Source organism: Muscardinus avellanarius (genome assembly GCF_963383645.1).
Source record: "Muscardinus avellanarius genome assembly, chromosome: 7".
Lineage (NCBI taxonomy): Eukaryota > Metazoa > Chordata > Mammalia > Rodentia > Gliridae > Muscardinus > Muscardinus avellanarius.
Genome location: NC_137793.1, coordinates 84,578,089 through 84,602,571, shown reverse-complemented (window position 1 = coordinate 84,602,571; position 24,483 = coordinate 84,578,089). Strand labels below are relative to the sequence as shown.

The 24,483-nt window shown below is 49.1% G+C and overlaps 1 protein-coding gene across 1 annotated transcript in view; it reads left to right on the top strand.

Annotated features, from left to right (window-relative positions):
- The window catches only part of MFSD4A (major facilitator superfamily domain containing 4A), a gene marked incomplete at both ends in the record, with an annotated part of 40,393 nt that extends 20,188 nt beyond the window's left edge, over nt 1-20,205 (top strand). Inside the window, 5 exons of the mRNA XM_080699165.1 lie at nt 283-456; nt 9,766-9,913; nt 14,911-14,981; nt 18,587-18,707; nt 20,150-20,205. Of these exons, the coding sequence (XP_080555291.1) occupies nt 283-456; nt 9,766-9,913; nt 14,911-14,981; nt 18,587-18,707; nt 20,150-20,205 (570 nt within the window). The remainder of the gene's footprint in view (nt 1-282; nt 457-9,765; nt 9,914-14,910; nt 14,982-18,586; nt 18,708-20,149) is intronic.
- Between the last annotated feature and the right edge of the window lie 4,278 nt (nt 20,206-24,483).

The window sequence follows — 24,483 nt, the reverse complement described above, 5'->3', positions numbered from 1 at the left end:
ATACTGGGATCATAAGTGTGTGCCACCACGCCCAGCTGTGTATATCTTTTTTTTTTTTTTTAACTAGGGAGCAATGCCTATTTGCCCAGGCCCCACTGGAATACACTGGAGATCCCGAGACCCTGTCGGGAACCCCTGGGTCTCTGCAGGTCTGTGAGCAGGTGTGTCCTCAGCAGGGGGCCTGAGTGTGCTGTGTGGTGCTGACTCCAGGGCACCCCCAGTCGTTCTCCCTGGGCCCCCAGAGCCTGCACAGGTGGATCAGCGGGGCTGCTCTCTCCACAGGGCGCATACTCAGCCTTTGTGTACAGCTATGCAGTGGAGAAGCCACTCTCTGTTGGACACAAAGTGGCAGGCTACCTCCCTAGCCTCTTCTGGGGCTTCATCACCCTGGGCCGCCTGGTTTCCATTCCCATCTCCTCAAGGATGAGTCCGGCCACCATGGTCTTCATCAATGTGGTAAGTGGCTAAGTGGCCTCCTTTTACTTTTGAGAGGCCCAGGAGAACCGGTTCTCCTGGACCTTAACATTACCCCAGGACATTTGCTCATGATGGGACTCTGCCACGTGATAGAGATGTAGAAGCAGAGGAAGAAGGTAGATGCTGGTGAGGAGTCACGGAGATCTGGGCTTCCTTCTCCACTCTGAGCCTCTGATTTTATACCCTCAAAAGCATACACAGCCGGGCGTGGTGGCGCACGCTTGTAATCCCCGCGCTCGGGAGGCGGAGACAGGAGGATCGCACAGCTTCAAAGCCAGCTGTGCTGGCTTAAGAGACCTTGTTTCCAAATAAAAATATAAAATAGGTCTGGGAGTGTAGCCCCAAGATAGAAGAGCTTCCAGGAACCACAGTACCACCAAAAAATAAAATAAAATAGCATAAACAGTGGGAGCGATGGTGCATGCCTATAATCCCAATGACTCAGGAGGCTGAGACAGGAGGATAAAAAGTTTGAAGCCAGGCTGGGCGTGGTGGCGCACGCTTGTAATCCCCGTGCTCAGGAGGCAGAGACAGGAGGATCGTGCTGGTTCGGAGCCAGCCTCCCTGGTTAAGAGAGCCTGTTTCCAAATAAAAAATATATTTAAAAAATAAGTCTGGGAGTGTAGCCCGGAGGTAGAAGGGCTTCCAGGAACCCCAGTACCACAAAAAAAAAAAAAGAAAAAAAGTTTGAAGCCAGACTCAGCAACTTAACAAGACCTTGTCTCAAATTAAAAAAAAAATAAATAAAAAGAGCATGGGGGGGTATGCTTCAGTGGCAGAGTGCCCCAGTTTCGATCCTAGTACTGCAAAAAAAAAAAAAATTTTTTTTAAGTACAAATAGGGCTGGGTGTGGTGACACACACTCTGTAATCTCATTACTTGGGAGACTGAGACAGGAAGATCGCAGGTTCAAGACGGCCTCAGCAAGTATTGAGACTCTCATCAATTTAGTGAGACCCTGTTTCAAAATAAAAATAAGAAACCCGGGTGTGATGGCGCACGCTTGTAATCCCAGCATTCAGGAGGCTGAGACCAGAGGATCGCGGTTCGCGGACAGCCTCAGCTACTTAGTGAGGCCCTCTGCAACTCAGTGAGACCCTGTTTCAAAATAAAGAATACAAAATAGGGCAGGGGGTGTAGCTCGGAGGTCAAATGTCCCTGGGTTCCATCCCCAGACCCACAAAAAAAAAAAAAAAAAAAAAAGAATAGGGCTAGGGTGTAGTTCAGAGGTAGAATGCCCTTGGGCTCAATCCCCAGTACTAAGAAATAAAGTAAAAAAATTAAAAATTAAAATAGAAGGGGCCACAGGAGGTGCTTACCAAGGTGTGGGGAGCAGACCTCAACTTCCAAGACACTGAGGGAGCAGGTGTGGGCCTTGGTCCTCCTAAGTTTACCAACTGCCCGGCTGTTCAGCACCCTCTAGCCAGTGGAGATCGGGGAGCCCCAGCCTTTGGAGTCAATGCCACTGCCTCTCTACGAGTCCACAGTTGATGTGGAAGGATGATCTTCAAGGGACCGGTCTACCCAGGAGGCAGGAGGGCTGAGCCTGAGATGCAGGTTAAGATTCTTGCTCCAATGTGCACCCACATCACCATCTACGGCGAAGGGGTCCAGGCTGCAGGCTCCCCACGGGCCATCTCATTCAGCTTCACTCCAAGGCCAGCTTTGTCATGTGCCTTCCAAGAGGCCCACAGTCTCTTTGTAAACACCTCCAGTGAGGCTGGGCATGGTGGCACGCCTGAAATCCCAGTGCTTGGAGGCTGAGATGGGAGAATCATAGATTTGAAGCCAGCCTCGGCAATTTAGCAAAAACTTCAGCAACTTAGTGAAACCTTGTTTCATAATAAAATAAATAAATTAAAAGGGCTGGGGGGCACCAGGCATGATGGCACACGCTTGTAATCCCAGCATTTGGGAGGCTGAGACAGGAGGATCCGGGTTCGTAGCCAGCCTCAGCTACTTAGTGAGGTCCTTTGCAACTCAGTAAGACCCTGTTTCAAAATAAAGAATAAAAAAATAGGGCCGGGGGTGTAGCTTGGAGATAGAATGCCCCTGGGTTCCATCCCCAGTAACAAAACAAAATAAAACAAAACAAAAAAAAAAAAATAGAAACACACTTCTAGTGACTGGGAACACCTTCTCTTCCAGGCAGCCCAATCCACCATGGGAAAGTGCTTCCTTAGCTGAGTTTCTAGCAGAGAAGGGCGTGGACACGATGCTACAGAGAGAAAGATCATGAGCCCCAAGAGAGGCTCTTGGGGTTGGCCTTGTGCTCACTGACGATCTTCAAGAAAGAGATTTCAGAAACCAAGGGTAGTGGTAGAGCACCGGGTTAGCAGTCCAGAGTCTTCGAGCTTTGGTATTCAGCATTGCGAAAGGAAGAAGAGGAAGAGGAGGAGGAAGAGGAGGAGAAGGAGAACTCAGTTCAGGCTGTGTATGGTGGCCCAAGCCTGTAATCCCAGTATTTGGGAGGCTAAGACAAGAAGATCAAAGGGGTCAGCCTCAACAATTTATTGAGACTCTCAGCAACCTAGCAAGACCCTGCTTCAAAATAAAAAAAAAAAAAGAGCTGGGGTGTAGCGTAATGGTAGAGTGACCCTGAGTTCCATCTCCAGTAACACAGACACACACACAGACACACACACACACACACGAGAGAGAGAGAGAGAGAGAGAGAGAGAGAGAGAGAGAGAGAGAGAGATTGATTTCAGTTCCAGGTCATGGAGACAGGTGGTGGACGCTCCACTCAGGAAGTGAGGGTGAGAGGGAGGTGGGTGCGGAGGAGTGAGCGTGGATTTCACTCCATAGACGTTTGAGTTTTAGGGAGTTGCTCAGCAGGAGTGGACCTGTTTCAGGCAGAGGATGAAGGGAGGATGCCTGTAAGGAGAGGAGTCTGTGAGAGGCCACATCTGGAGAGAGAGTAGCTGCAGGAGAGGGTGCAGAGCTAGGGCGGCCAGTGCTGGGCTTGATGAGGAGGAAGGAGCCGGCAGGAAGATGCCGGGAAGGAGGAGGGGAACAGGTGTTCAGCCAGTCGGGCTTCCTCCTCCTGGAAGGGCCTGGGCCAGTTGCTAAGGGAGAGAGAGTGGGTGGGGTCTGGTTTGAGAGAAGGAAGATAGTCTGCGGTGTGCATGTGTTAGGCACTGCTGATAATAACTCAGGTGGAAGGCTGGGTTTTAAAAAGAAAAATCAGGCTCCTGGGCCCAGTGTACCCTGAGTCAATCAGAATGCCCAGGGGAAGCCTGGCCATGTAAAGATTTAAATGTCCTGGGGAGTCATATCATCAAATCTGGGGAAACACAAATGTGTGGGACTCAGTACAAGGGCTTTTAGAAAATGGAGATGGAAGCCGGCGTGGTGGCACACGCTTGTAATCTTAGCATTCCAGAGGCTGAGACAGGAGGATCGCAGTTCACTGCCAGCCTCAGCTACTTAGTGAGGCCCTTTGCAACTCAGTGAGACCCTGTTTCAAAATAGAGAATAAAAAACAGGGCTGGGGGTGTAGTTAGGAGGTAGAATGCCCCTGTGTTCCAAGAGAGAAGAAAGAAAGAAAGAAAGAAAGAAAGAAAGAAAGAAAGAAAGAAAGAAAGAAAGAGGGAGGGAGGGAGGGAGGGAGGGAGGGAGGGAGGAAGGAAGGAAGGAAGGAAGGAAAAGGAAGGAAAGAGAAGAAAGGGGAGATGGTTGCCAGGCACGGTGACACATGCCTGTAATCCCAGTACCTGGGATGCTGAGACAGGAGGACTGCAGGTTCAAGGACAGCCTCAGCAACTTAGTGAGTCCATGTTTCAAAAACAAAAACAAAAAGGGCTTGGAGCGTAGCTCAGAGTTAGAGTGCATCTGGGTTTAATACTCAGTACAACTTCCGGGAAGATGGCAACCGAGAAAAGAAACGTTTACGAGTCCTGCTAACACTCGATCTCTATTGCCATAAAATACACAGTACAGAAGAAAGAGAAGAAAAGGAAGAGAGGAAGGAAGGAAGGAAGGAAGGAAGGAAGGAAGGAAGGAAAGAAGGAAAGAAGAAAGGAACCCTCTGAGCCTGTGGTTCAGGAGGTACAGAGAGCCTGGCTTCACAGGAGCTTGGCCTCCAGGAAATGACTGCAAGGCTCTCCCTGTGAGCAGGTCCAGGGCTGCAGGGTTCCAAGTCATCTGTCCTCAACACCCTCCTGGCCCGCCTCTGCTTCTGGCTCAGCACACGTGCCCCTGCGAGGCCCTCTGGGAAGTGGAAGTGGGGTGCTGAGCTGTGTGAGGCAGGGCTCCTGCCCTCAGGGGGGGACAGTCTGCCTGAGAGGAGAGCTTGCGGGAGCAGAGGTGGGTGAGGAGGCGAGGCGGGTGGGAGGCAGGCTGCCACTGTCATCGCTTGCCCTGGGCATATTCAGTCTCTGTCACTGAAGCTCAAATAAGGGAGCTGCTGTCTTTCAAACTCTCCCAGATCCAGAGCCCTTTGGGGTGACTGTCTCGCTGCCTGACTGGGGACAGATGTGGTCAGTACAGGTGGCCAGGTGGCAGGGAGTAGCAGGAGCTGCCCAGAGAATATCAAGAAGGTGCCGGCCCCTTACAGGGCAGAGAGGGGCAAGCACTGTGGCAGGGGCACCGCTGGTTTAAAGGCCCAGAGGACTAACGGGGCAGACGTTCAGTGGGCTGCAGGAAGAGAAGAAACTAGGAAGCCGACCAGGGCTCCCTCCTGCAGTGCTTTGTAAACCAGGTTGGGGTTTTATTCTAAGTGGTCAGGAATCTATTAGAAGGTTTCAGGCAGGGCTGGCAGGTTGGTGGCTCACACCATAATTCCAGTACTTGGGGGGCTGAGACAGGAGGATTGCAGGTTCAAGGCCAGCCTCAGCAATTAGGTTTAAGGCCAGCCTCAGCAATTTAGGGAAACCTTGTTTTAAAATAAAAAGGGCTAGGGCTGGGCATGGTGGCGCACGATTGTAATCCCCGCGCTTGGGAGGCTGAGACAGCAGGATCGCCCAGGTTCAAAGCCAGCCTCAGCTACTTAGTGAGGCTCTCAGCAACTTAGAGAGACCCTGTTTTCAAATAAAATATAAAATAGGTCTGGGGAGTATAGCCCAGAGGTAGAAAGCCTCTGGGTTCCACCCCCAGTACCACCAATAAATAAATAAATAAATAAATAAATAAATAAATAAATAAATAAATTTTAAAAAGGGGCTAGGAGTGTAGTTCACTGGTAGAATGTCCCTGCGTTCAATCCCCAGTGCCTGTCTGTCTACCCCTCTCTCTCTCTCTCTCTCTCTCTCTCTCTCTCTCTCTCTCTCTCTCACACACACACACACACACACACACACAAAAACACACACAGTTTCAAGCTGGAAACAGACTTGGCCCATATTGGATTTTATTTTTTAATTTTATTTATTTATTTATTTTGCGGTACTGGACATGGAACCCAGCGGCATTCTACCTCCAAGCTATACCGCAGCCCTCTATTTTATTCTTTACTTTGAAACAGGGTCTCACTGATTTGCAAAGGGCCTCACTAAGTAGTAGCTGAGGCTGTCCTTGAACTGCAATCCTCCTGTCTCAGCTTCTTAATGCTGGGATTACAAGCGTGAGCCACCAGCCTGACTCCTCATATTGGATTTTGGGAAAACAGACTGTAGAGGCAAGAACAGAAGTGGACACTGAAATGTCCACTACTGTGGTCCAGGCATGAGGGGGAGGTGCTTGGATGAGGGTGGTCAAGATAGATTTGGGAGATAGAAAACTCCTCAGGTGTTTTTTTTTTTTTTTTGTGGTTCTGGGGATTAAACCTAGGGGCTTTCTACCTCCAAGCTACACCCCCAGCCCGATAAAATTCTTTATTTTGAAACAGGGTCTAAGTTGTGGAAGGCATCACTAACTAGTTGAGGCTGGCCGCAAACCATGATCCTCCTGTCTCAGGCTCCCAAATACTGGGATTACAAGCGTGTGCCACCACGCCTGGAGCTAAGGTGCTTTTTGAGGTACAGTTGACAAGACGGCAGGGAGCAGATCAGAGGAACAGGAATTGGCAGCTGCCTTAGATACAGGGCTGAGCGACTGATTGGATGCGGATTACATTGTGCAGCTTTTTCCGTCACTGCAACGAAATGTCTGAGGTAACCATAAAGAGAAAAGGTCCATCTTCACTCACATGATCAGGGCGCTCACTGACTGGGGCTTCTGGTGGCAGGCCAGATGGCAGTAGCAAGGAGCATGGCTGAGGGAACTGCTTACCTCAGGAGCCAGGAAGCAGGGGCGAGGAGGAATCCCTGTTAAGGACACGCCCCCAGTTACCTAAAGACCTCTCACAAGGCCCCGCCCCTAAAACTCCACCCACCTCCCAGAAGCCCCTGAGGACCAGGTCTTAACACCTGGGCCTTTCAGGGTCCAAGTGCAGCTGAGGTGCTATCTTGCTTGTTCTTTTTCTGAGGGCCAAGTGTTTTGTTTGTTCATTTCTGTGTGTGTGTGTGTGTGTATGTGTGTGTGTGTGTGTGTGTGTGTGTGTGTGTTTGCACGCATGTGCACACAGTACTGGGGGTAGAACGCAAAGGCATTCTACCTCCGAGCTACACTCCCAGCCTTATTTTATTTTTTGTTTTGAAAAAGGGTCATGCTAAGTTGAACCAGAGGAAGACCGCAGGTTCAAGGGCAGCCTCAGCTACTTAGCAAGACCCTATTTCTTTTTTCTTTTATACTTTTATTGGTGCATTATAGTCTCTCATCATGATTTTTGTACTCTTTTCAAGTACAAAAATCTTAAAGGATGGGGGTGTGGCTCAAAGGTAGAATGCCCCTGGGTTCAGTCCTCAGCACCCAAACAAAAATCCATCACTCTCCGGCAGTCATGCCTTCCTTGGCCACAGCTGTGGGTTGCAGATGAGCTGGACTTGTTTAGTTTTGCTTGGTGCTGGGGATGAAACCTTGAACATGCTCGACAGCGACCCACCACTGAGCTGCACCCCAGCTCCTGGTGCCCAACCTTGAACATGCCAGAGCCTGAGCCTCCGTGTGACTCGGTGGCAACAGAGAAATAGCCAGGGAAGCTCTGAACTGCTGTGGGGAAGGGGAGACTGACTGCTACTGCTACAGGCAATTAAAAGTTCAGTGTGGGGTGACATTGCTAGCCATCCAGTGAGTGAATTAAGGTCTCACTAAGTTACTGAGGGCCTCACTAAGTTGCTGAGGCTGGCCTTGAACCTGCAATCCTCTTGTCTCATCCTCCCCAGTATTGCCTAGCTGTAGGTTCATATCCTTATATTTTTCCTAGAAACAGATCAGATGTCCTCACCTGGATATTTTTATGTTTGTTTTGCGATGCTGGAGCTCAAATCCAAGTCCTTGCATGTGCTTGGCAAGTGTCTACCACTGAGCTATACCGCTAGTCCATGGGACATTTTTTCCTCAAAGGTATGAGCTGCTATAGAAAAATCTTTATTTCTTGGGACATTAAGAAAATCCCACTGGACACAGTGGTGCACACTTGTAATCCCAGTACTTGGAAGGCTGAGATAGGAGGTTCGCAGGTTCAAAGCCAGCCTCAACAACTTAGAGAGGACCTCAGCAACTTAATGAGACTCTGTTTCCAAATTAGAAATAAAATCAGCCGGGCGTGGTGGCGCACGCTTGTAATCCCTGCTCTTGGGAGGCGGAGACAGGAGGATCACGCTGGTTCGAAGCCAGCTGCACTGGCTTAAGAGACCCTGTTTCCAGATAAAAAGTATAAAAAAAAATAGGTCTGGGAGTGTAGCCCGGAAGTAGAAGGGCTTCCAGGAACCCCAGTACCACCAAAAATGAAAGAAAGAAAGAAAGAAAGAAAGAAAGGAAGAAAGAAAGAAAGAAAGAAAGAAATCTGGCTGAGGGGATAAATCAGAGGTAGAATGCCCCTGGGATCAATCCCCAGTGTCACCAAAAGAGAGAGAAAAGAAAGAGAAAGAAGGAAGGAGGGAAGGAAGGAAGAAAGGGAGGGAGAGAAAGAAAGAAAGAAAGGAAGAAAGAAAGAAAGGAAGACCCCCACAAAAGGCTGGGGTGTAGCTCAGAGGTGGAGCACTTGTCTAGCATGTGCACGGCCCTGGGTTCTGTCCCCAGCACTGGGGAAAAACAAACAAGCAACAACACATAAACACTAGGACTACTCGTCTGAAGCGTTGCACCACCAGCCTTTGATGTCCCTTCAGTAATGAATCCCAGTTTCGGGTGAAGAAGTTTGGAATCAGAGAGATTGACCACATCGAGGCCGCACTGTTGGGATCAGAGAGATTGACCGCATCGAGGCCGCACTGTTGGGATCAGAGAGATTGACCGCATCGAGGCCGCACTGTTGGGACTTGCACCTGGGCCTTCGCACTTCGTGTCTTGTGCTGCCTGGGTTTTTATCCCAGATAGCATTTGCATAGAAATTGCTCAATTTTGTCGGGCGTGGTGGCGCACGCTTGTAATCCCAGTACTTGGGAGGCTGAGACAGGAGGATCCGGGTTCGCAGCCAACCTCAGCTACTTGGTGAGGTCCTCCGCAGCTTATTGAGACCCTGTTTCAAAATAAAGAATAAAAAATCGGGCTGGGAATGTAGCTCAGAGGTAGAATGGCCTTGGGTTCAATCCCCATCACCACACACACACAAAAAGAGCTTAGAAATAGGGTTATTTTAACAAAAAATATGCCTGTGTGGCTGAGACCCTTGCTGCACTGGAAAGAAAGGTTTCTGGGTGCATCAGCCCATGGCAGGGGGCTCCAGCCATGGGCTAGACTCTGCCTGTGGGGCTTTGAGCCAAATCAGGGGGGATGCCAACCTGGTTGCAATGACCCAGTCCCAACCCTCCCTGGGAAGTGGACTCCCAGACAGTGGGGACCCTGTAGCCCACCCCTCTTCTCCTACGGACTCATGTCTTCCTGTCTGTGCACTTTCCATAGCTACTAGGTTTTAGGGAGAAAGAAGCAGCAACTCTGTCCGCACAGACGCCTGGAAGATTATCATACATCACTCCCCCACCACCATCAGGGCAGGCAGCGCAGATGACCTGGATGAATTTCCCATGGTTACAAAAAGACCTTGGGAACAAGCAGTATCCACTCCCCAGGGCTTATTAGCTGTGTGTGGCAGCCATTCGCTTGCCTGGCTCCTGCATTCCTAGGGATCCCTGGGAGCCGGTCTAGGACCGCCTCTGCAGTTCCCAGATAGTCCACAGGGTGGCGCGCTGGGCACACAGCACTACTGCTGGGCGGGGAGAAGTCCAGAGACTGACTCCCGGTTTTTCCTTTCTCCATGGATGCCCAGCTTTGCCTAGTGTCTAATAGCCTTCACATCTACTGCAACAGGTGGGCGTGGTAGTGACATTCCTCGTGCTGCTTATTTTCTCCTACAACGTCATCTTCCTGTTCGTGGGGACCGCGAGCCTGGGCCTGTTTCTCAGCAGCACCTTCCCCAGCATGCTGGCCTACACGGAGGACATCCTCCAGTACAGAGGTGAGTGAGGCCAGAGCACAGAGCCGCTGGGCGGGATGCTACTTCCTCTCCCACACCTCTCTCTGTGGCAGGAAAACCCTGCCCCACCTCCCAAAAACAGGTCCACAAAGGAGGAGATTCTGGCCCGTGGCCCCTCTCCCCAACTACAGCACCTGGCTCTGTGTGCTTGCGGGCCGTGGAGAGGCTTGGCAGCTTCTTCTCCATGTTTACCCCCCATGTGGTAATAACTACAAACCTCAGCTGACATTTTGTGAATCAGGTGTGTGCTGAAAATTACAAGTTCAAAAACAACAACAAAAAAAAGCAAAATTGCATGGGAAGTCAGGGCCTAGGAGAGGCATTTGGTGAGTGGTAGCAGGGCCTCCTGGCCTTGCTGTCGGGGCACTGACGGACGTGGGGAAGAGGACAGTGAATCCACACCTGGCTTGTGCTTGTTACAGCTTTGATGTCGGAAAACTCGAGCCCCCTCTCCTTTCCCCAACCTCCCAAGTGCATCGAGTGCAGATCTTTTTTTAAAATGAGTTAATTAAAAGTAATTGTGTTTTGAACATTTAACACCACCCTTAGGAGGAACTAGAAATGCCCTGGAGGTGGGAAAACCACATTAAGATGACGATTTCTCTGGAGAGGTTGGGGGAGGATGTTGGTGTACCCAGCTCTGTCATCCAGTCATGACAGGCTAGTGGAGCCGGCATCCTTGAAATCAAAGGAGAAGCCCTGAATACTTTTACTACACTCCATCATCACTGATCCATGAGAAGGAATAAAAATATTTTCTACGATTAACTTGCACACATTTTGTTTTCAAAATGGAAAGTAGTAAGTGAAAGGAGCCCAAAACAAACTTCTTAGCAGCTTTTCTCTAGTTCCCTTCTGAGCATATATTTTATATTTATATTTAAAGATAAATGAAACTGGGCATGTTGGTGCATGTTTGTAATCCCAGTACTTAAGAGGCTAAGACAGGAGAATTGCAGGTTCATGGCCAGCCTTAGCTACTTAGTGAGGGCCTCCGCAATTTAGTGAGATCCTGTTTCAAAATAAAGAATTAAAAAAAAAAAAGAAAAGTGAAGCCGGGCGTGGTGGTGCACGCTTGTAATCCCAGCATTCGGGAGGCTGAGACCAGAGGATCGCGGTTCGCGGACAGCCCCAGCTACTTAGTGAGGCCCTCTGCAACTCAGTGAGACCTGGTTTCAAAATAAAGAATACAAAATAGGGCAGGGGGTGTAGCTCGGAGGTTGAATGACCCTGGATTCCATCCCCAAACCCGCAAAAAAAAAAAAAAAAAAAAAAATGGGGCCAGGGGGTATAACTCAGATTCAATCCCCAGTACCACTAAATAAATAAATAAATAAATAAATAAATAAATAAATAAAATTAATAAGTGAGACTGTAATATGCTCTTTTTTTTTCTTGTGGTACTGAGGATTGAACCTCGAGGCATTCTACTTCCAGGCTACATCCACAATATTTTGTTTTGAAACAGGGTATCAGTAGATTGCTGAAAGCCTCACTACATTGCTGAGGCTGGTCTTGAACCTGTGATCCTCCTGTCTCAGCATCCCAACCTCTGAGATTACAGGTGTGCACTACTGCATCCAGCTGTATTCAGCTGTACATACTTTTTTTTTTTGCAGTACTGGGGACGGAACCCAGGATCATTCTACCTCCGAGATATACCCTCAGCCCTATTTTTTATTTTTTATTTTTATTTTTTGGTGGTACTGGAGGTGGAACCTAAAGGCTTTCTACCTCTGCGCTATACTCCCAGACTTATATTTTATTTGGAAACAGGGTCTCACTAAGTTGCCAAGACCCTCACTAAGTAGCTGAGGCTGGCTTCGAACCTGTGTGATCCTCCTGTCTCAGCCTCCCAAGTGTGGGGATTACAAGCGTGTGCATTTTATACTTTTAAATGTTTGGGATTTAGAACAGTTCATATGATAGAATGGGTCAAATGATCAAATGTATTGAGTGCCTTTGGCTTCTGGATCCTGCCAGTGCAGTACAAGCTCTGAGAAACGCCCCCAAGTCAGGGTGTGCCCCATTATAAGCCACTGAACCCTGACTCCGAAGAGGCCCGGGCCCGGCTGGCACTGAGGGGGCTAAGATGCCTCAGCCAGTCATTGTTAAACATGTCTCTGCCGCTTGGGACTCAGTGCAGGGGGCAGGCCCAAGGAGACAGTCTTCTCCCCAGCTCATCCATCCTACCTGGGGCTCCCAGCAGCTCACCCAGCTCCCAGTGGCCAGGGCTGGGTGCTGAGACTCTAAACCTCAGGGGAGTAAGTAAGTGCAGTCATGAAACAGTGTTCTCACGTGTCGCACAGCACAGCACACATGAGTGACAACAAATGTTAGTTTAATAACAATACGCATCAGGGTGTGGTAGCCCAGGCCTGGGAGGCTGAGACAGGAGGATCACAGGTGTGAGGACAGTCTCAGCACTTTAGTGAGACTCTCAGCAACCTAGTGAGACCCAGTTGCCAAACAAACACTAAAAAGGGCTGGGGATGCAGCTCAGAAGTAGAATGCCCTGGGGTTCAATACCCAGTACCACAAATAATTAATAATGATAATACCAATAAAAGTGCGAAGTTGAGCATGGTGGCACATATTTGCCATCCCAGTCCTCAGGAGGCTGAGACAGGAGGATCCCAGGTATGTGACCATCCTCTGCAACTTAGTGAGATCCTGCTTCAAAACAAAAAATAAAATAGGGCTGGGGTGTGGCTCAGAGGTGGAATGCCCGCGGGTTCCAACCCCAGCACCACACACACACACACACACACACACACACACACACACACAATGTGTTGTATTAAGCGAGGCTTCCTGCACATGGTCACTCCCACCATCCTTTTCCACCTCTCACTGTCTCTGCCTGAGTCTCAGCCCTTTGATGTGCATGGCGTCTTCCCGTGGCTGCTGAGGTGGGTCCTGGCGTGCCTCACTCTAGTCTGGCCCTCCTCTAACCCAGCCGGCTCAGCATTAAGATCCCCAGGGGCTCCAGTGACGGGCCTCCCGGGTGTGCTGACAGGGGCCGGGGCGGCTGGGTGGTTCTGGTGTGCAGCTGTGGGGGGGACATGCGCCACCCCCCACGCTGGCAGGGGGAGTGCGTTAGACCAACCCTGCAGCTTCCTGTGGACTCCTCTTCCCCAGCCTCCCGCTGAGCCCGGGGTTCTTAGTGGCACAGAAGCTGTTGTGTCTCCACGCCTTGGCCCAAGGCCACCTCTGCCTGGACTGCTCTCCATCCTGTCCCACCCCTTTGTCTGCCTGCTCCCCCCTCCCCACTCCAGGATGTTTCTCTGAGCCCCTGGGGTCCCTGCTGCGTGCCCCCCCTCCCCCCGGGCATCTGCCCTGTGTTCTGCTCTCTAGACAGCTCGGGAGGGAGGAGGGAGAGCTGGCTTTGATGTCCTCAGTGGACCTTCGGGCCGGCCCCACGCCTGTTGCTCATGACCTTGTGCAATCCCATCTCCTTCCCTGAGAGCCTCCGTTTTTCTCCCTGTAAAGTGGGGACACATTAAACACCCACCTTTTAGGATTGCTTTGTGCACTGGAGAAAACGTAAAGTTCTTGACCTGGTGTCATCTCTGGCTCACAGATGCCCGGCATCTACTTGCTGTGTTTATTCATGGGTGAGTCTTCAGTGCTCAGCACCATAACCCAGGTGCAAAAGACCTCACGGGGTTTTGTTTGTCTGTTTGGGTTTTGGGTTTGGTTTTGGTACTGGGACTGAACCCAGGGGCATTCTACCTCTTACAGACCTATTTTATTTTTTATTTGGAAACAGGGTCTCACTAAGGTGCTGACAATCTATGTTGCAGAACCTTCGATCCTGGCCGGGAATGGTTGCGCACCCTTATAATCCCCGCGCTTGGGAGGCGGAGACAGGAGGATAGCGCAGGTTCGAAGCCAGCCTCCCTGGGAGACACTTTCCAAATAAAAATATAAAATAGGTCTGGGAGTGTAGCCTGGAGGTAGAAGGCATTCCAGGAACCCCAGTACCACCAAAAACAAACAAACAAACAACAAAAACAAAAAAACAAACAAAAAAAAAACCCTTCAATCCTTCTGTCTCAGCCTCTCAAGTATTGGGATTTACAGGCATTCGCCACCAAACCCGGCTGACCTCGGAGTTTTTTTTAACAAATGAATAAAACAGAGTTGGGCGTCCTTGGAGTTCAGAGAAGGGGTGAGCAGTGTCTCAGGAGACAGCTCCTGCAGGAGGTGGGCGAGCGGGCTCAGGACTTACACAGGCAGAGAGGGAAAGGAAAGAAGGCGTTCCCGGGAGGGAGAGCCAGGCAGTGTGAGCCGCAGAGACAGGATGGACACGGAGATGGAAGGGCTGGAAGCAATAGAAGGCTGAGGAGAGGAGGACTTAAATATTCCTGAAACGAAGGTACAGGCTAACCTACAAGAAATCCTGGGGATCCAAAGGAGTCCTCGTGCTGGGCACAGTGCAGTGGTGTACACCAAGTACTTGGAAGGCTGAGACAGGAGGATCATGGGTTCAAGACCAGCGTCAGCAACTTAGCGAGACCCTGTTTCAAAACAAAACAAAAGCCGGGCGTGGTGGCGCACGCTTGTAATCCCAGCATTCGGGAGGCTGAGACCTGGAGGATCGCGGTTCACGGACAGCCTCAGCTACTTAGTGAGGCCCTCTGCAACTCAGTGAGACCCGGTTCCAAAATAAAGAATAAAAAATAGGACAGGGGTGTAGTGGAGGTCAAATGCCCCTGGGTTCCATCCCCAGACCCGCAAACAAACAAACAAACAAAAAACACAAAAATAAAAAGAGCCAGAGGTATAACTAGGAGGTAAAATGTCCCTGGGTTCAATCCCCAGTACCCAAAATAATAAAACAAAGCTACCAAAAAATAAAGCTGTCTCTGTGGCCATAGCCTCTTCCAGAAGTTTCTAGAAGCCAACTGGACCATCACAGCTGGCTTCTGTCCCCCACTTGCGTTTACCCAGTGACACCCCTGTCTCTTTGCTAGGCTGTGCAACCACGGTGCTGGTGACCGGGGCGGGAATCGGAGAGATGGTCCTGCAGATGCTGGTTGGTTTGGTATGTGGGGGCCCCGGGGGCGGCTGGGGAAGGCTTCTCCCACAGGTGAGAAGAGGCAGCCAGCCACCTCCTGCGCCCAGGCGTCCATGTCCTGCGCCTTGTGGGGGCCGCCCTGCTGGGTTACCTGTTTTTCCGAGCCCGCCTCAAAAGCTGGGCCTGGGACTGTGAGACCCGGGGACGTGCACAGACATGCGGACAAGTCCAAAACAAACACAGGCTGTGTCTGGGAGCGGGGCCAGGGGGACCCATGGGAATGCTGTTTGGCTGTCCAGCCCAGACAGCGGGAACTTTTTTTCATCCCTTCTCTCTCCCGCACCGGCCTCCCAGCCTGGCCAGGCGCTGGCCCTCCCGGCTCGCCTCACTCATGCCCACAGTCCACTGTCCACCAGAGGAGAAAACAAAAACAAGAAATGAACATCAGCTTTTTGTTTTGTTTTGTTTGGGTACCAGGGATGGAACCCAGGGGCATTCTACTCTGAACTATACCACCAGCCCTATTATGTGTTAGTTTGAAACAGAGTCTCGCTAAATTGCTGAGGACCTCACTAAGTAGCTGAGGCTGGCCTCTAACCAGCAAGCCTCCTGTCTCCCTCTCCCAAGTACGGGATTACGGGTATGGGCCACCACGCCCAGCTCCAGCTTTTTTTTTTTTTTTTTTTTTTTTTTTTTTTTTTTTTGGTGGTACTGGGCTTCCTGGGAGCCCTTCTACCTCTGGGCTACACTCCCAAACCTATAGACCTATTTTTATATTTTTATTTGGAAACAGGATCTCTTAAGCCAGCACGGCTGGCTTCAAACCTGCGCGATCCTCCTGTCTCCGCCTCCCAAGCGCGGGGATGACAAGCGTGCGCCACCACGCCGGGCTCCAGCTTTTTCTTGAATACTGTAATGGAGACTCCATTCTTTTTACAACAGAGGATACTGAAACTGAGTGCGATGATGCGGAGCTCGGGTGTCGCAGTCTCTAGGGCCCGCATCACTCCTCCTCTTCCTCTTGTCGCCCTGGCTGGAGGGGAGGAGCTGCTCTCACGGCGCTCTCTGCATTGAAATGACGTCACGTCTGGGGTGTGCTCATGCAGTCCAGTGCAGGGACGAAGTGGCAGGTCACAGATGAAATCAGACTAACTACTAAAGTTGGGAGAAGGGCCGGTGGGAGTTCTGTATGCTACTTTGACATGTTTTACATTTTTATAATAATGCCGGGCGTGGTGACGCAGGTTTGTAATCCCAACACTTGGGAGGCTGAGACAGGAGGATAGCACAGGTTTAAAGCCAGCCTCAGCTACTTAGTGAGGCTCTCAGCAACTTAGTGAGACCCTATTTCCAAATAAAATATAAAAAATAGGTCTGGGAGTATAGCCCTGGAGGTAGAAAGCCTCTAGGTTCCACCCCTAGTGCCACACACACACACACACACACAAAATCATAATAACCAGCCAGGTGTGGTGGCGCTCACTTGTAATCCCAGCATTCTGGAGGCTGAGACTGGTGGATCACAGTTCGCAGCCAGCCTCAGCTATTTAGTGAGGCCCTCTGAAACTTAGTGAGACCCTGTTTCAAAATAAAGGATAAAAAATAGGGCAGGGAGTGTAGCTCGGAGATCGAGTGCCTCTGGGTTCCATCCCCAGACCTGCAAAACTAAATACATACATACATACATACATACATACATACATACATACATACATTTTGCCAGGGCATAGTGTAATCCCAGTGCTTGGGAGGCCGAAATAGGAGGATTGCGTAGGTTCGAAGCCAGCCTCAGCTACTTAGTGAGGCTCTCAGCAACTAAGTGAGACCCTGTTTCCAAATAAAATATAAAATAGGATTGGGAGTACAGCCCGGAGGTAGAAAAGCCTCTGGGTTCCATCCCCAGCACCACAAAAATACATACATACATACATACATACATACATACATACATACATACATTTTCATAATAAACTGTTAAAAATATGCATACCCTGCCAGGCGTGGTGGCGCACTCTTGTAATCCCTGCGCTTGGGAGGCAGAGACAGGAGGATTGCGCAGGTTCAAAGCCAGCCATGCTGGCTTAAGAGATGCTGTTTACAAAAATAAAAAAGTATAAAATAGGCCTGGGAGTGTAGCCCGGAGGTAGAAGGGCTTCCAGGAACCCCAGTACCACCAAAAAAAAAAAAAAAAAAAAATGCATACCCTTTGCAAAGTTCCAGTTAGGCCTATGGGTATAGAAACATCCTGTGAGCTGGGTGATGGTGCACACCTGGAATTCTAATACTTGGGAGGCTGAGACAGGAGGATCGCAGGTTCAAGGCCAGTCTCAGCAATTTAGTGAGACTTGTAATAATCAAGCAAGATTCTGTTTCAAAATGAAAAAATAAAAGGACTAGGGGGGAACCAGGCGTGTTGGCACATGTTTGTAATCCCAGCATTTGGGAGGCTGAGACGGGAGGATCGCAATTGGAGAACAGCCTCAGCTACTACTTAGTGAGGCCATTTGGAACTCAGTGAGACCCTGTCTCAAAATAAAGAATAAAAAATATGGCTGGGAGTGTAGGATGGAGGTAGAACAACTCTGGGTTCCACCCCCAGTACCGAAAAAAAAAAAAAAAAAAAAAGGGCTAGGGGTGCTGAGCATGGTGGAGCACATTTGTAATCCCAGCACTTGGGAGGCTGAGACAGGAAGATCACCCATTTGTGCCCAGCCTCGGCTACTTAGTGAGGCCCTCTGCAACTTAGTGACACCTTGTTTCAAAGCAAAGAATAAAAAATAGGGCTGGGGGGTGGAGCTCAGAGGTAGAATGCCCCTGGGTTCCATCCTCCATACTGCAAAAAAAGGGAGGGGAGGCTAGGGGTGTCTCTCAGAGGTTAGAATGCCCCTAGGTTCAGTTCCCAGGACAAATAAATAGAAAGGTAGGAAAGGAGGCAGGCAGGCGGGCAGGCAGGCAGGCGGGCGGGCGGGCGAGCAGGCGGGCAGGCAGGCCTCATGTAGCCAGGTGTGGTCGTCCATACCTGTAATCCCAATACTTGGGAGGCTAAGACAGGAGGATTGCAGGTTCAAGGACAGCCTCAGCAAATAGTGAGACTTTTAGCAACCTAGTAAGACTCTGTTTCAACATAAAATATAAAAATAAAGCCAGGCATGGTGGCACACGCTTGTAATCCCACCATTTGAGAGGCTGAGACAAGGAAGATCGCAGTTCACGGCCAGCCTCAGCCACTTACTGAGGCCCTTTACAACTCAGTGAGACCCTGTTTCAAAATAAAGACTAAAAAATAGGACTGTGGGCATAGCTCGGAGGTAGGAGGCCCCTGAATTCAACCCCTAGTAACAAAACAAATCAAAACAAAAAAACACCTCATGTGATTGGAATTTCAGAAAGTTCCAAAACCCAGAGCTGAAACAGGAGGCCTCTAGGTGCAGCCCTGGCCTGAGGATGGGACTTTTGCCACCTCCAGACAGAAAGTGGAGTTGAGTCCAAGCCTTCCCTCTCCCACGCTCCTGACTGTTGGCGTGAAGGCCTCAGCCTGACCCAGAAGCCCGCCGGGGCCGGAGGCCACTTCCCGCGGCGCGCCTCCTGCGTGACATTTCGGTGTCTGAATCTCCGTGTTTCCCCCTTGGCAGGTATTCCAGGCCCAGGGCAGCTATAGCTTCCTGGTCTGTGGTGTGATCTTTGGCTGTTTGGCTTTAACCTTCTATATCTTGCTTCTATGTTTCCACCGGATGCACCCTGGACCCTCATCAGGTAAGGAGAGAATCCGTTTCTACACAAGGGGAGGAAAAGCAGGCAGGGGAGGGTGGGGAGAGGCTGTGAGCTCAGCGTGCCAGGAGCGCTCTTCTGTTCCAAGTAAAATGCAAGGAAATGTTTATTTTTCTACAGCTTCCTCTTCCCCTCTTCCTGCTTTCCCTGCAATTGTCTGTGTGGGACTCTTTAGGCCAGGGGTTGTGGGACTGGCTGACTCATGGTCTCCGTTAGCAGGGGACATGGATTATGGGCTTGGCTTTCTGCATCCCACCATGCTACAGAACCAGCCTGTTCTGGGCACTGAGAGGCAGCGCCTGTCTCCCTGGCTGGAACTCGGCCCACGGCCCAATTGGCCAACTCCTTGCAGTTCAGGATTTGACTCTGGTCCAAAGCTCTTCTTCAAAAAGAAGTCCTTTGGGCCAGATGGCAAAGCAAAGCTCCTTCAGGGCAGAGACACCTCCTAAAAATAGTCTCCCTCCTGGAGACCCCAGGCAGGGGAGTCCCCGAGCTATTTTCCTAACCCTGTGCCCTCACCTGCCCTCTGCCCAGAGCTTTCAAAGTGCCCGGCAACCATGACTGTGCACACAGTGGATTTTTTTTTTCTTTTCCTTTTTTTTCTTCTTTTTGTGGTACTGAGAATGGAATCCAGGGTCCTACCTCCAGGCTATACTCCCAGACTTATTTTATATTTTGTTTGAAAACAGGGTCTCACTAAGTTGCTGAGAGCCTAAGCAGTGGAGGCCACCTTCGAAACTGCGATCCTCCTGTCTCAGCCTCCCAAATACTGGAATCACAAGCATGTGCCACCACACCTGGCTTCACAGGCAGTTCTTAAGAGAAAGTGCCCAGGCGACCCTTGTTCTCCCCATAAAAAGAATAATTAGAAAAAGACGCTGTGCCCCATACAGTCTTCTCTCACACTCTAAACACTCGGGACAAAGGCTCAGATCACATGAGGTGTTTTTTTGTTTTGATTTGTTTTGTTACTAGGGGTTGAATTCAGGGGCCTCCTACCTCCGAGCTATGCCCACAGCCCTATTTTTTAGTCTTTATTTTGAAACAGGGTCTCACTGAGTTGTAAAGGGCCTCAGTAAGTGGCTGAGGCTGGCCGTGAACTGTGATCTTCCCCCAGACCCCAGAACAGCACTAACCACAGCCTTATTTCCGAGATGGCAGGTTCTGGACCTTGTCTAGCCCAGCCTTTGGTGCGGAGTTTAAGATACACATCGAGAGCTACACTCCCATCCCCTCTTGTTTTATATTTTGAAACAGAGTCTTGCTAGTTTGCGGAGAGTCTCACTATTGCTGAGACTAGTCTTGAGACCACAATCCTCCTGTGTCAGCGTGGGCCACCATACCCAGCATACCACCTGCTTTATTTACCTTTTCTTTCTTTCTCTTTCTTTTTCTTTCTTTCTTCCTTTTCTTTCTTTCTTTCATAGTTCCTACCCAAGACAAACCTCTTGGCATGGAGAGTCCTGAATTCTACCAGAGGTGAGACAGGGGTACAGGAGGCAGGTGAGGACTCGGGCCTCCGGGGCACCAACGTGACGGACATGGAAGATGGCCAAGGATCAAGGCCCAGGCACCTTTGCACTCACCTTCTCCACTCAATATGTGGTTGCATAGAAGAAACTGTGTCCTGGTACGTGGGCCCTCCCCAGGCAAGTCTTAAAAGGTTGCCCAAAGGTTCCAGTTACCATTCTCTTGCCTGGTTGGGATTTGGGGAAGAGCTGTCCAGGATACAAACACAGAAAGGCAGAAGACAGCTGTGCACGCCAGTAGCTGCTTCGTGCAAGGACCATGGCCTGGGTTTGAGATCACTCTTAGTTGACGTTTGAAAAAATAGGTTGAAATTGTAAAGGTTGATGATCTATGTAGATAAGTGTTAAATCAAAAGCAACCCCAAGTTTTTCCCTGGCATGTTCAAAGGATTGATATGCTTTTTACTTACTGATAGTTCCAAGTCCCTCCCATTCCTGCAGCAGGGCTGATAGTTCATCTGTAGTCTAAGACATCAGGACAGGTTGAATCATGCTGTTTGGGACACTAATTCAGTGGTTTGCTGGGCTAGCTCACACCAACTTAGAAAAAAATGATTGTTAAATTTTCATTTTGAGAGCCAGATGTGGTGATAAGTGCCTATAACCCCAGTACTTGGGAGGCTGAGACAGAAGGATTGTAGGTTCAAGGCCAGCCTCAGCAACCTAGCAAGGCTGTCAGCAATTTAGCAAGAACTTGTTTCAAAATTTAAAAAAAATAATAAAATAAAAATAGGGCTGGGAATGTAGCTTGGAGGTAGAATGTCCTTGGGTTCAATCCTCAGTGCCACCAAAAAAAAAAAAAAATTTTTTTTAAATTTTATTTAGAGAACTGGTTGTTAAAATGAAGCCATGATTGTGAAGTGATGATCAGTTTATCCGTTTGCTGAGTGCGCTGCACTGACCCCCTTCCAAGCCTCAGTTCCTGTTCTAGGAACTAAGGCCAGGAAGCCTCCAGATGCCCGGCAGCCTGCAGTGTTCTACTGCAGTCTGCTTGTGTATTGGTAGACTACTGGTGAGAATGGTTGGTGTCCTCAGGGATGGGTCCCTCCGGGTACCAGCTCACCAAGATGAGTGTGGAAAAAAGAAGCCATGATTAAAATTTAAATCAACTTATAATTAAGCAAAGTAGATGAAAACAAAGGTAGAAGTACTCAAACGCATCCCTTCCTAATTTTATTCTGATGCTCTTGAGGGTCTTCTCTCCGTGATCAGTGGGCGGTGGAGCTATTTAATGGAGCGATGCTGAGCATTTCCACCTGTAGTGACAGCATGTTGACAGCTTGGTATCCGCCATGGTGGGAGTCTCTCTATACCCCAGAAACTGGCAAAAACCACAACTCATGGCTTTTCTCCCTGGAGAGCCACTTGTTAACAGTTTACCAGTATACCATGGCTAATAATCAATGCTAATTTGTCCAGAAATAACCTGGGAGAATGAGGTGACTGTTCTATTTTTCTCTCTACTGATAGTGACTAGCATATAAAAGATAGAGAAAGAGCCCTAAATTATCAAAAATATTTAAATTTTACGTCTTTGGTAGAGGGAAAAGCATTATATAGCACGTCAAGGTCTTTTCCTTAACAAAAAGCTGGGACTACCGAACAATTCAAGCCACACAGTATACAGAAAGCAGCGTCCGTCAAGGCCACTGTCAAGGAGTCAGAGCTCCTAGGCAGAGCCAAGCGGGCGGTCACACCTAGAGATCGGACTCTTCAGCTCAGATGGGCCCGAGAGTGCTGAAGCTCCTGAAAGTGGTGAAACCGCTGTTACAGTAATCGGTTTGCCTGCACTTTCTCGATGTACATACAAATGTATGTTATAAATATAAAAATTAAGTGGATTCTAGTTCCTAGTTACCTGTCCCAAAGACTGTGCTTCACATGCTGAACACTAAAGGGATCTTTCCGGATCTGTACGTGTTGACACGTTAGCCAGCTCTGACAGCCCCCAACAGCACGGTGAGGAGAATCTGTTTAGATGGAGACTTGGAGAGGGCTGGCCTCATTTTCTAGCTGTGTGGCCCTGGGCAGCTCACTGAGGCTTGTCCAATCATTTTTTCTTTGTTTTTAACCAGTAAAGTTCTAAAAGCACCCTACCTCACAGGAATTATAAAAGAATGAAGTGAATCTGTATAAAGCACTTGCCATATGCCCAACCCAGAAAATGTTTAATAAACATGAGCAATTTTTATTTTTAAAGCCTCCTCATAAGTATCTTAGAAATTGTTCCTGTTTGGTACCTATTTATTTTAAGTCAAAAAGATCCAATTTCTCTGGAAATCTGGTGGACTAAGGGGTATAGTCTTAACTATGTCTGTAAATATGTCAATGTTAGCCAAATTCAAATGTGCAATCTTCCTATAGTGATGGACCTGGACCAAGAGAAAGCAATTGTATTTTTTCTTGTGGTTTTTCAAGAAAACATCCTTTTTATACAATTTTAGAAGGAAGAATCAATGGCTATATCTAAGTTGATGATGATAAATTTGTTAATGTAGAAAAATAATTTAAACAAATCTGAGAGTACCTTTCATAAAAATAAAATATTTTAAGCTTAATGTGTTATCCATTAGAGGGACAACTGACCCATAATTTTATATAAGCTTGGAAACAAATGACCTTCTCAGTTCCTTCTCATACTACAGGCTTGTATGGCTTTTGTATGTATATATGTGCATACTGTATATGAAATGTGTGTATACCATACATGGGTACGTATACATGCATATATATAATTTGTGAGAACGTGTGTGCAGTGCTGGGGATGGAACCCAGGGCCTCACACGGGCTAGGCAAGTGCTCTACCGCTGAGCCACACCCCAGCCCTCATGGCTACATAGAAGGAAACTCGGGAGGGCTGACAGCCCCTCTTCTGACATGTAACCGAGTAAGGGGAAGACGACAGGTTCTCACACTACACTTCAAAGTCAGTTTCAAAGCAAGCAGGGCCTTTTCCTGACCTCTTTCCTTTCAGTTTTGACATTTCAGAATGCTTCGAGGTCACTCCATTCCCACCTCCCTTCTCTACAGGGACATGGGACTCTTAACCCATCAGCACACCCAATTCTCTACAGGAAGGCGCAGCACCATAGAGGTCTGATACAGAGAAAGTACTTATTCATTCAAGAGACTGACTAGAGCAGGGTTGTTGGTGCACCTCTGTGATCCCAGGACTTGGGAGGCTCAGATAGGAGAATTGCAAATTCGAGGATGGCCTCAAACACTTGGTGAGGCTCTCAGCAACTTAGTGAGACCATGTTTAAAAATGAAAAAATAAAATAGAGCAGGGGGTGTAGCTGAGAGGTAGAAGGCCCCAGGTTCAATCCCAGTATGAGAGAGAGGGACGGACAGACACTTCCCAACTAAGCACCTGCTATGTTCAAGGCACTGATGAAGGGGCAGTTACAGCAGTGAATGAGAAGTCCCTGCCTCACAGGGACTACACCGTAGTGGGAGACAGCAAACCAACACTGCTCCAAAGAGCGTGCTGCAGGGTGTGGGATAATGGGGAGCCATGAAGAGAAACAGAGCGAGGCAGGTGGGGTGGGAATAGGAAACGTGAGAGGAGCTCCTAAGACCTTACTAAGGAGGCACCATTTGTGCAGACTTACATGGTACACAAGGCCACCTAAGCGCCTGGGGAAGAGCCTATCAGGCAGGGGACACAGCCAGCCAAGTACCTTACGCCGGAGCATGCTTTGTAAAATGGTGCAGGCTGCTGTGGCTTCTGCACAGTAAGGAAGGAAGACAGTGGCAGGAAGTAGGTTGTCGGGCTGGCTGGGGGCCAGACCATACAAGCCAGAGCGTGGAAAGTTTTATATGTGATGTGAGGTTACTGAGAGAATTTTGAGTAGTCAAGTGACATGGTCTGATAGACACGTTCAAGAGCCGGGCACGGTGGCGCATGCTTGTAGTCCCCGTACTTGGGAGGCTGAGACAGGAAGATCACGGGTTCAAGGACAGCCTCAGCAAGAAGTAAGACACTCGTCAACCCAGCGAGACCCTGTTTCAAAGTAAAAAATATAAGGTTGGGGGTGTAGCTTAGAGGTAGAATGCCCTTCTATTCAATCCTCAGTACCACACACGCACACAAAAAAAGATAAACATGTTTGAAAGTATCACTGGTTATAGCCCGATGTGGTGGCAAAAGCCTGTAATCCCAATACTTGAGAGGCTGAGACAGAATCGCAGGTTCAAGAAGAGCCTCAGGAACTTAGCAAGACTCCCAGCAA